The sequence below is a fragment of the Hesperophylax consimilis genome, chromosome 13 (assembly GCF_061612785.1).
Source record: "Hesperophylax consimilis isolate HC1 chromosome 13, BYU_Hcon_1.0, whole genome shotgun sequence".
NCBI lineage: Eukaryota > Metazoa > Arthropoda > Insecta > Trichoptera > Limnephilidae > Hesperophylax > Hesperophylax consimilis.
This window is the reverse complement of record NC_142848.1, coordinates 8,740,685-8,753,490: the sequence shown is the minus strand read 5'-3', so window position 1 is coordinate 8,753,490 and position 12,806 is coordinate 8,740,685. Positions and strand designations below refer to the sequence as shown.

The 12,806-nt window shown below is 36.1% G+C and overlaps 1 protein-coding gene across 1 annotated transcript in view; it reads left to right on the top strand.

The window, feature by feature from the left end:
- LOC149418390 (atrial natriuretic peptide receptor 1) overlaps window positions 1-12,806 on the top strand; it is a 138,098-nt gene that overhangs the window by 88,302 nt on the left and 36,990 nt on the right. The window contains exons 6-7 of the mRNA XM_089639104.1: window positions 3,725-3,834; window positions 11,496-11,684. Coding sequence (XP_089495230.1) covers window positions 3,725-3,834; window positions 11,496-11,684 — 299 coding nt within the window. The remainder of the gene's footprint in view (window positions 1-3,724; window positions 3,835-11,495; window positions 11,685-12,806) is intronic.

Genomic DNA, 12,806 nt, shown 5'->3' with positions numbered 1-12,806 from the left:
TTTATTTTTTTTTTATTAGTAAAAAAAAGATACACGAATTACATAATATAACAATTTCATAATATAATTACACAATGTAATGTAATTAATATCAGTGGGAGGGATTTTTTTTATTTTTTTTTTATTAGTAAAAAAAAGATACACGAATTACATAATATAACAATTTCATAATATAATTACACAATATACAGATACTACAGATATTAATTACATAATATTAGTATTTGATGTACCCCCATAAATAAGCAGGGCTTGTGTGTATGGGGGTGTTGTTATATTGGTTTATATTTGATATGATTCATTTTAACTGTTCGGAATACCTTTTAAGGTGGCTTTCGAATTCGTTTATATTTGCATTCATGTTTCTATTTTTTTCTGGTAATGAGTTAAAAAATTTAACTCCGAGATATTCATGGTTGAACTGTCCTATTGCTTTTTACATTTAGGAGTAGGAAGTATTGACGTTTGTCTAAGATTTCTGTTATTTTTAAAGGGTTCAATTTTATTTTGAATATAGTTTTTATAAATTTGTAATGTTGCATGGTAGAAATATAATGCACTAATTTTCTGACCTTAAATTGTTTGAATAAAAGTTCGGACGAATATGAATAGGGTTTTTTTAATATGGTTTTTATTATTAGTTTTTGTGATATGTAAATTGTTTGAGTTTGATTTTTATATGTACCGCCCCAGCCTATAATGCCGTATTGTATAATTGATTGACATAAAGCGAAGTATATGGTTCTAAGTAATTTTTCGTTTAAAATATCTCAACATCTAAATATATATGTTAGTTTCCTTATTGTGTTGTTCAGAATATTTATATGTGGGGACCATTTTAAACGCTGGTCTATTGTTATGCCTAGGTACTTAATATCGGTCTTGCTTTATATGTTTGTGCATAATATATTGCATTTGTGGTTTTCTGTATTTTTCACCGAGTGGATAATTATGTTTATTTCTTTATGTGTTTCTTGTTTTTTAATGAAAAATGGTAAATAATAAGTTTTTTTAGAATTTAAAGTCAACAGGTTTTCATCAAACCATAATTTTAGTTCATTGATATCTATATTTGCCATGTTATTTAATTCTGACCAGGTGTTTGCTTTTAGTAGTAGGACTGTATCGTCAGCGTAAAAGACAATGTCTCCATATTTGGAAATATTGAATATATCATTGACATATATAGTAAATAACAATGGTCCCAAAACCGTGCCTTGGGGTATTGAAAAGTCGCTATATTTTGAATCGCTGACTTGATTGAGCGATTGGATGATTCATAAGTCGCTCCTGGACATGCTGGCCCCCAGACTCCTACCCACGCCTCATTCTTTTTTCTTTCCCAGAACTTCCTGTCCTTCTTCTCCTTAAAGAGACCTGCACAGTACTGCACACAGAATCCCCAAAGTTGAAAGCATCTCACAGCACCTCCAAAACTGAGGAAAATTATTTGCCTCCTCCTGTGTGGAGTTAATGTAAAAAAACGTCCATGTGATTGCCACAAACATGAAACAGAATGCTTTTTCGTCTAAAACGAGTCTATCTGACGAGTTTCAGCTCGATCGGATGTCGGGATGTGGATAAATTTCCGCTTCGAAGATGAGCATTCATTCATTACCGAAAACAAAATAAATATCAAATAAAAGTATTTAAAAGTACAAATTTGTTGGTCGTGTTTAAATACAGGGTTTTCCAATAAGAGGTGTTATTTTGGTAGATGTTACTTTTGAAGCTGTCATTTTTTGACATTTGACAAGTAGAAACTATGTTATTGATAAAAATGGAACGATACACGCTTCAACAACGCATTGAAATTATTAAAATTCACTTGAGTGAATCAAATGAAAATCATCTTGAGTGATGAGGCCCATTTCCACCTCAGTGGCTTTGTCAACAAGCAAAATTGTCGCATCTGGGGCACGGAAAACCCAAGAGTTATTGTTGAAAAGTCTCTATATTCTCAACGTGTGACTGTTTGGTGCGGTTTATGGTCCGGCAAAGTCATTGAACCTTACTTTTTCGAAAATGAGGCTGGAGCAACAGTTACGGTGAATGGATCGCCATCGAGAGATGATTAATGATTTTTTATAGCTGTAATTGGATGGTATTGATCTGGACAACGTTTACTTTCAACAAAACTGCGTTACGTGCCACACAAGCAACGAAACTATTGATCTTTTGCGATTGAATTTCAAAATAACACCTCTTATTGGAAAACCCTGTAGATGTATTATAGGAAAAAAACTTATTTTGTTACTGTTTTCTTGAGCATTTCGAGCATTTTCTATTGTTCAATATTCATTTTTTGACCAAAAGCCTTACCGTGAATTGAAAACATAATATGTATTTTTATTGGTATAAAAGCCTGTCATCGAAGCGTATCCCCAAGCAAGCGTGAAAAGGTTCCCTGTATCCCAAGTCAGAATATCCCTGTGTTATAAATTCCCTGTTCCAAATCGCTTACGAGAATATTATGATTTTCCTTTTGATGTGAAATTTATATCGCTTTGAGTATTCCCTTTTTGTTGCCCTTTTGACCTTTGAACGTGAATAAAAAATGTACATAAAATCGATATCAATAATAAACTAAAACCATATTACATAGTTTCCTGAACAATTGTGCTTTTTCACGTGAATTCCGAACAAATTACCGAAGTTAGTAAAATTAAGGCATCTCTAATCGGGATATGTTACGAGGCGGACTAGAGAGGGGAGGAAAAGGAGATGAAGCAGAGGAAGATTGAAAGAAAATAACTATTCGGATCTGGTCACCACAATAAAAGTATCTCTTATGCAGCAATCTGGTTGAGCCGCAAATTAAAAAAAAAAAACAGTATTTAATTATTTTTTAATACCCACATTATAATTATTTCGTTCTTAAAGTAATCGGTGGAGCAATGAATGGTCAGCATCAGGATTCGATTCTCGGTACTAACATTTATTATTTTATTTTATGCTTAATCATTTTCACGGGTCTTCCTAGTATATGCATCATCTTCTGTGTAAATAAAAATGTAAGCGTTTATTTGTTCAAAATCTTAAATCTCCAAAAGTTCTTCAATGATTGCTTTGAAATTTTGATACAAGGTTGCATTCAAATACACGTGTCTTTTTATATACCTATATTAGGTAGATGTCACATGTGAGATGTTTTTTTTACAAACATGCCATTTGTTTCAAAACCACGCCTTCTGTTGGACGTAAAAACAACACACGCTATTTTTCTCTATCTGCACAGACAGACTGAGTCAGCAACGCGGGGCGGCTTACAGTTAGTTTACAAATAAAATTTACTTGCGCATATCAGTTTACGCACCCACGACCATCCTTGATTACAGGACCAGATTCGGAGTCGACTGTGGATGGGACACCGGTGTCCTCCATATAAAAATCGATGCAACTTTTAAGCGATTTTAACCCTTATGTGCAAAGGAACTGTATGCAGAATGAGTTCAGAATCGCTTGTGCTAAATATTGCTCTAGTAAATCCTTTTCTTTGATGTATGAATAAATTATGTATTATTTTTATGGACGTCGCCACAGTCAACAAGTAAACTGCATAAAATGCCAAACAAAACTGTATTTTTTATTATATTGAAAAAAAAATTCTTTGATCAAAAAATTCTTGTGTAAAACTATTTTTTTTTAATGTTCATATTTTACGTAATGCAAGTGTTAAATTTGTATGTTTCTTACTGTATTGTATCCATATTACTTGTTTCAGTGGTAATCCTGAGCGTCCGCGGCCATCTGGTCAGGAAGTTCATGCTCGCCGCACACGCCCTCGGCATGACCAAAGGAGAATGGACCTTTCTTGACGTGGAAATATTTCAGGTAAACTCATATCTCACTTAGACGTAACTCTATATTCTGTGTTTATACTTTAGACTTTATACAAACAAAGTTCGCTCGTTTCGGATCCAAACCAAACCCAATATTTACCTTAAGATATTGTAAACTCCAATATAATATTATGTTATACTATAAATGTTAGGAAGTTATTACCACGTCTGAGCTGTTTACAACGAAAATTTAAATTTTGTGTTCCTCTCCTTTAAAAAAAATTGCATTTAAAAATTTCAACCCTCGTTTATTTTGGAAAAATTTTTCAAAACGTATTTCTTCAATAATGCTTTCCTTAACCTAAACAATGGTGAAAGACAGTCATTCAGAATCAAAACTTGCTTGAAATGGCTTCAGCTATATTTGGTGACCAGATTCGACTATTCGGTATTTCTCATTCTTACCCTTAAAACCCTTAAATGCATACTGTTGCAAAACTGCAACATGCCGTTCAAACCACCTTTAACTCTTTGGTGTATACTTAATGCATGCCGTTTTAGAATTATTAAGTTCACGGTAATATATTTTATCGAGTGGCATCACCTTTTTTTCTTTCGCGAATGTCAAATGTCACTTTTTCTTTAACAAAGTGAATATTCTCGAAAATTGGTTGGAGGTTAGAATTACAGTTTTGTTTTGCTGTTATTATTTTGATTTTCTTAGGTAAGTAGATACAATAATACAATAATTATATGTAATAACTCGTATTTTTCCGGTACACTTATTAGTTTTGAGAATTTTTTTTAGGTTTTTTTTTTTTTTTTAATACGTAAATTGTTCATATTATTTTTTTATTAAATACATGGTGTTGTAAATCTGCAACAATTTTTTTATCAAATATCATTAAAAAATTACAAAAAAAATAAATTCTTTATATTTCCTTGCATGTGCATGTAAATATCAACAAAATATTTTTTTTTCCAGAAAAAAATAATAAATCATGCATTTAAGGGTTAACTTCCTACTCCCTTCAACCTCCATAAGTCACCCAAGTGGTTCGATACGTTTGGTGATTAGCAGGGGTGCCCAGTTTCATCGGGTGAAGTGTGTTCAGGGTGAGCCTGCCCACCAGGTGCATGGCGTGCCAGATCAGGAGAGGCTAGTTTGGGGAGACCCTTTGACCTCTCCATCTGGTCTCTCGACCCAACGCCTTGCGCCGAAGTGGGATGGATATATTAATATAACCGTCACTCCTGTACGCACTGATCCCTAGATTCCTAGCCAACCTTCATGCCCTTTACCTCCCCAGAATATCAGATCCTTCATTTCCTTAAAAAATAATGATTTAAAATGCTGTTGAGTTGTGTTATCTCTTCAGTATTACACAAAATAAATACATTTGCTTTTTTATAGTAAGCACTTAACTTTGTAAAATTAAATCATAATAAAATACTGAGAAAACACAGTGATTTAAAAAAAATATATTAGGCATGCAAGAATAACTGAAAGAGCATTTTTTTATCTTTCGACATTTATCAAGTTCGTTTCAAAAAATTGTTTCGCAATTGCATAACAATATTCTGGAATCGTCTTGGGCACTAACGTCTTGTAATAGGCTATCCCTTCTCACTTTAGTAGATTTATTATCTGGGAAGTATTCCCCAGAGTCAAATACAACCCTTCATTGAGCATTTCAAGCAAATAACTGCAAAGCCCGCAAAGGCAGGTGTTCTCTACATTTACAAAGATTGAATCGAAAACTGACTTGCGCTGGAGAATTCCCTAAAATATAGCACTTAGGACTCTCGGTTCATTATTTATTAGTGACCATCACTGTTACACACAAAGCCATTTTAAGCTCTTGATGCAATTATTACCAAATAGTTTATGGCGAAGGTCAAAAGCGTATATATGAAGGGTTTAGGGGGTTCAACCCCCTCTCCTTCCTATCGGCCTCAGTATTGTGAAGGAAAAAATAGAATAGTACTAGTAGATTTTTATTTAATGTCATTAAAATCAACAGTTTGCAATACGGTTGGTTTATTCTTGTGAAATATACTTAACTAGAAAACAAGTTAAAGTATTACCTATTTTACAAATACATTGCATTTCACAAAATAATATATTAACAAATGAACATGTATTACATTTACGTAATTATACACAAATTTCGACTACCATAATACGGACATGTGTCTAGTGTGGTAGTCAAAAACCATGTAAAAAACTGTATTCAAATATATTTTACGAATAAAGGAAAGAAAAAAAATAACATTCGTGGAGAATATAACTATATACCACATTTTTTTAAATATAATGGAAATTTTAAGTGGTGTAAGTATAAATCCCAAAAAAATTAAAAATTATACTTTTTACCTTTCGTTCCCTTGCTCTCTTGCCCCCCACCAGCCAAAATCATGCAATAAATGGCTCAGAATCTTCCGTAGATACCTACCACATAAACCGCTTCGCTAATAAGAAATACCAACAAATGTCCATAGTTCAATATAACTGGGATTTTAAATAAACCAGCAACTAGATATCAGATGTTTGTTCAGAATATCCCGCTAAAATGGAGATCTTTAACCCTTCTGAATCGAAAGAGAGAAGCTTCTTTGGATAGCCTTCACTCCAGAACATAGATAGAAACTTGATTGACCATTGTCTGATATGATAAATGCCCATCTCGGAAATGACCCCACTGAGACACAACCTGGCTCCTCACTGCCTCCTAAACTCTTTTCCTTTGTCAATGGGATAGGGGCCTTTCACAGCCACTATGCCCACATGAAGCATAAAGAGTCGGCGATGCGTAAATGCGATGCAGTGCCCACCACTGAACGTTATGTGGTCTAGAATGCCCGCATCATTCATTCTCCACCAGGGTTGATGAGGTACGCAGGACGACATTTTCATGAGGCCCAAGACTGGCTCGCAGACCCGGATGTCCTCCTCTGACCCCTCACCATACGAAAGAACAAGAAGAAGACTGGACACTAGAAGAAAAATAAATCACCAGGAAGATGACAGCAGAGACGGAACTACGATCTTCAAAGAAGCAGAAGCAGGCCAAAAAATAATGAATGGAGCAAAAAAAGGCGCACATCCAATGGGTAGGATAAACATACAGAAGAAAACGGTGATAGTACCTAATTTCGTTTGATACATTGAAAATACCTTGAAAACGATATTTTTTGGTTAGCATAAACAATATTAATGTTATGTTTATGCAACAGCCTTCAACAAATATTGAAATGTATTATCAGATCCCGTATTAAAGGAGAATTTCCTCACATTTGATTCTAATTTTATGGACGTTTAAGAAGATTTGAGTGATATATCGGACGGTGAATTTGCGTTTTATTGCCCATTTCTGCCAAACTATGTGTATTTTACGATGTTGTGGTAAAGGGGTGGAATATGAGTGAAAGAAAGATATGTGATGTTAATACGCTATGGCTCGCACATAATAAATGTCCTGAAATATTTGCCCTGCGTCACGGAGTAATAATTGATGATTTGTACGTGTTTAGTATTTATTTCAGAATAAGTATTATTATCATTCTTCCTTGTGTCAGATTTGAGATTATTTACTTTTGTACGTCATACAAGTCTATGTTTATTCCTGTTGTATCCGATAGCTTATAAAATTTTATCTTTAACGTAGTAAAATTGTTAAATTAAAGTTGTGATTTCAGTTCACAAATTCGTGTAACAACTGAGGCTGAGTGGAATTAAAAAATTATAAAACGTTTTTCAATCCATTTTCTGAATCAATTGGTAGGAAACTTAAAATGGCACTCTCTTAAGTCGATTTAAGACTAATAATATGAGTTTGCTCAATGCTCATATTTTAATTATTTCTGATGGACTTATTTCTAAAATCTCAATTGTTTCTTGAGGGATCCTCACGACTGTAAGTATATTATCTTTACAATTAATAACAACAGGGGCCTATATACGCAAGGGTATGCGGATGACATTGCAACCATAATAAGGTGTTGGGATGCAGACACAACCCGAGGCCTTATACAGTCAACACTGGCAACAGTGGAAGAATGGTGTGAAGAAACAGGACTGTCAGTCAACCCAGACAAGACAGAACTAGTAATCTTTACGCGTAAAAGGAAACTAGAAGGATGGAGCAATCCAACCTTCTATGGAAAGGAATTAGAACCCTCTGACACGGTTAAGTACCTCGGAGTCATCATAGATGCCAAACTGAGCTGGAAAAACCAGGTGGAAACTGTAGGCAGAAAGGCCTGTGCTCTGATGTGGGCAACTAGGCAAATCTGCGGCAGAACGTGGGGTCTCAAACCTAAAATGATGCAATGGCTTTACACAGCCGTTGTAAAACCAAGGATCATGCACGCAGCCCTGGTCTGGTGGAGGAGAACAACACTGAAAACAGTGATGGTCACACTCAATCACATACAGGGACTTGCATGCAGAAGCATCACAGGAGCCATGAGAACCACTCCAATACTAGCCATGGGAGTGCTGCTGAACCTACCCCCACTAAACATAGAAATAGAAGGGGCGGCGATGGCGGCAGCCTACAGGTTACATTGCAATGGCCAATGGAGAGGAGAGTTGCCCAGAAACAGTCACACGAAGATAGGAATAAGACTGAGGGCAATTAGTCCGACGGCTGGGATGAAGCAGGACGGCAAACAAGCCGAATACTTCTTCGGACAGCTGTTTAAAGTGACGTACCCCACAAGGGAGGAATGGGACTCGGTCCCAGGTCCAAACTCCAAACAGGAACTAATCTGGTTCACAGACGGGTCCAAGATGGAGGAAGGAACAGAGGCCGGGGTCTGTCTACAGGGATCTAAGAGGGAACTCAGTATACCTCTAGGAATGCACTGCACTGTGTTTCAAGCTGAGATGAAAGCCATCTTAGCCTGCGCACAGGAGAATATGAGTATCGGGTACAGAAATAATAACATAAACATATGTTCGGATAGCCAGGCGGCCTTAATGGCACTGAAAAGTAACCGATGCGACTCCAGACTGGTGATGGAATGCAGGACTATCCTAATAGAACTGGCGACCATCAATAAAGTAACCCTGCTCTGGGTACCAGGACATAAAGGTATTGAGGGCAACGAGCGGGCTGACGAACTAGCAAGGAAAGGGGCGAAAGCACCACTTGCGGGATCTGAGCCGGCCGTAGGAGTAGCAGCTTGCCACACCAAACTACATATCAAGAGGTGGGTCAAATCCCAACACTGGAAGGAATGGAAGAAAGCACCCGGAATGAGGCAATCTAAAGTACTCATAAACGGACCGGACCCTAACCGAACCAGGCAACTACTCGATATGGACAGAAACTCACTGAGGGAACTGGTAGGACTATTAACGGGACACTGCCATCTCAGGAGACACATGCAACTGTTGGGAGTGGAAAACACCAACATCTGTAGGAAATGTGACGAGGAGGAAGAGACTCCAATTCACCTATGGTGCCAATGTCCCGCTCTGCTGGGAATAAGGCTCAGATACCTGGGAAGACACAGTGTGGAACCAGAAGACATCGCCACATATCCAATGACAGCCCTGGTGAACTTCATAAAAGTGACCGGGTTACTGGCAAGGGAATGAGGTAAAATGGGAGATAGTAAAATGGGCCTATGGCCTAAGTGCTCGCGGGGAACGTAAGTAAACCGCCTCCGACTTTAAAAAAAATACAATTAATAAAAACAGACATTACCACTAAAAAATGTTATGTAAAACGGTTCGAAAAATTTATAAAACGTTTTTCAACTGTAAAATTAGCGGTAAGCACCAGCTTTTATTTTTTTCGACGATGAATTAGTATCTTCTCGAGGGATCCCTCTAGAAAATTATGAAATTTTAGTAACACGTTCATCAGAAATAATTCATGTTAACCTCGCGGAAAGATCAATTTTCTCGGCTAGCAGGGCAAAGTCAACTGTTGGTCCGTCCATTACGCCAGGCCGCGAGCCGAATATTATTTGTACACGACTTCACCACTTATGTCGTTAATATTCCCACTTTATTTTAGATATTTGATAGAGCAAATTCAACCGCAGGTCTGTCCAATTCATCAGGGCCGCGGGTCGAATATTTTAGTGCACGGCTGCTTCACTTACGTCGTTAAGATTACGGCTTTATTTTAGGGACTCGTCTTAAGTTAAAAACTTTCGTTTTTTTTTATAATATATTTTTATAATTTTCTATTTTAAATCGATCGTCTGACTGACAGCGAAATAACGTTGTACTGCAACCCAATATTGTCCATTCGCGTTGTTTTACATTAGCCTAATCATATTACAATGTTTGGATATAATTTCTCAATTTATATTACTGAGAGGTAGCTGCTATTATTCCCTTGGTGATAAAACACAGATTTAAAGAAACACCCATGTGCCAAATGGTGGATTTTCACATACTAGTGATACTGTTAACGTGTGGAAGATTTAAACATATTAAATACTTATTTTTATGATTCTGGCCCTAATAAAAACTGCAAATTCCTAAACGATTCGAACTGAGTACGACGTCCTAATAACGTTAGCCGGCGTGACGTCACAAACACCTCCGCACGAACGTATCGTTTAGGCGGCAAATGAAAAATTTTAAATTTTAAATCATTGCTTAGGGATAGGAGTATATTCGTCAATGTAAAAATAAAATTAAAGTGCCAGCATTATAGTTTTTTTCCTAGAGCTAAAATATCCTATTTATAAGGGAACGTTTTAACTATGAAAGAGACAGCCGAATATGAATGAGACAGCATGGCAGTGAATGTGCAATAAAAGCTATGACTGCTATATCCCTTTCTATACCATATTACGTACTATATCGTAGTACGAATATCAACAGTTTATAATCTACCCAAAAGATAAATTGAGGGGTATTTTTTTAAAACTGACTTATTCCATCTGAACGTTTCGTTGAGAAGTCGCAAAATAATGGTAAGGGTGTTAAATATGTGATTTTTGTCAGTGGTTTTTAGATAATTTTAATAATATTCTATTTGAATCAAGAAAAATAGAGAAATAATGAAAATTTATAAGATATTTACAATTTATGTTTGGAATAAATGTATTCTGCAAAACAATCTTAGAATAATCCTGTTTTGTAACCAACTTTTTTGGAATAAGCTGATTCTGAAACGCCGTAGAACACAACCGACAGCAACATTCATACAAATCAACTAGGCGGCTTTTTTGTTACTTGACAGTGAAAGGTCAAAGTGCGTGGTACAATTTGAGAGGCAGGAATGGGTTCCGCCTTTCCGGGAACTGTTTATTGGATTATCAACACCTCTGCCATAGGTCACCCCAAGTTGATCGCTTCGTTTGGTAACTTAGCAGGGGTGCCCGGGAGATTCCAGTGTGTCCATCATTTTGCACCGCAGCGGGAGGGATAGATTCATACATCTGTCACTCCTGGATACACTGACTCCCAGATACTCCTACCCACCCTTCATACCCTTTTTCTTCCCAGAACATCATCTCTTTCCTTTCTTAAAAAGATCTTCCATACAGCATCCTCAAAGATGACATAGGTCCTCCGGTAAATTATTTTCCACATGGCATCCTATGTGGGGATAATGTTAAAAAATTATAATAAATGGAATAAGATTTTGCTAAAATACCCCTCAATTATCACTTTCTTCCAACTAGAAATTTACTTTGTGATCATGATTGATGATCATTTGATGATTGTGAATATTTTAGGGTTCGTACTGGGGGGAGGCTGACTGGGAGGTGGGTGACGCGAACGACCAGGACGCGCGCTCCGCCTACGAGGCTCTGCTGAGGGTCTCCCTGCTGCAGCCCACCAGCGACAGCTTCCACGAGTTCGCGCTCAAGGTGCGCACCAGAGCCAAGCAATTCTACAACTACACCTTCTATTCGGGAGAGGAGGTAAACAAAATTATCATATTTCTGTAATTTTATTGCTAGACCGCAAGCAAAATAAGGTGCGCGGAAGCATCTATCTTGCCAAGCGCAGAAAGGGCGTGATTTACTGGCGTTAGTTGGTGGATTGCTACGCCACACTCGCCTCCAGAGAATCAATAAAATGTCAATCAATACATTTTATTTCAGAATGTCTATTATACTGTTAATAAATACTCGGGGGCACTCCATTGTGTCAATAAATCACAATGAAACCTTTTTTTAGATTTTTTTTATTCCACTTTTATTTCTTTCCAATCGGGCCGGTTTCGGACAATCACGGAAGTACACCAACTTAACAAATTAATGAAGTGTAAATATCATAGTTTTAAGCAAAAAACATTCCAGTCTAAAAATGGTTATGTTATTTTTCCATAAGGAATAAATCAATAGAAATGGGTAGCATCAGTAGTTTTTTATCAAATCAGTAAATATAATACTTCTATGGATTACCTGGTCAGAATAATGTTCGATAAAAGTGTTTATTCTGCGAATAAAAACGTCTTTTTTAAGTTTTACTGGTTTATTTTTCAATCACAACTTCTGTCAATAAAAACTTTAACGCAGATATGAGAAAAACTTTTATTTCTTGTTGGACTTGTTTACAAAAACACTATTTTAGTATAATTTACATATACAGGATGTCCGAGGGTAAAGTGCGCTAACCTCGTGAAGTGATTTTACATGATAGTACCTACAAGTAAAAAAATTAAAAACTTTTTTCGAAATTCTAACGTTTTAAGGTAGTTTATAGGTTTAAAAAGTTGATTTTTTTTAAGGGAAAATAAATATTCTAATATATAAAAATATTTTTGTATGGGAAAAGATGATATTATAAAAAGCTTTTCATCTTTTTACTTCTACCATCATGTAGAATCACCTCCCGAAGTTAGCACACTTTACCCCCCCGGACACCCTGTATTTTATCGTTTTCTACATTTCAGTAAATTACGTTAAGTTAGGTTAGGTAAATTACGCTTACCATAAAAAATTTTAAATTTGTTTGCTATTATTAAATATTTTTACTGAACGTAGGACATAGGTACTTTTTTATTTCTAATCGTTCAACATAATATATACCGATGCACC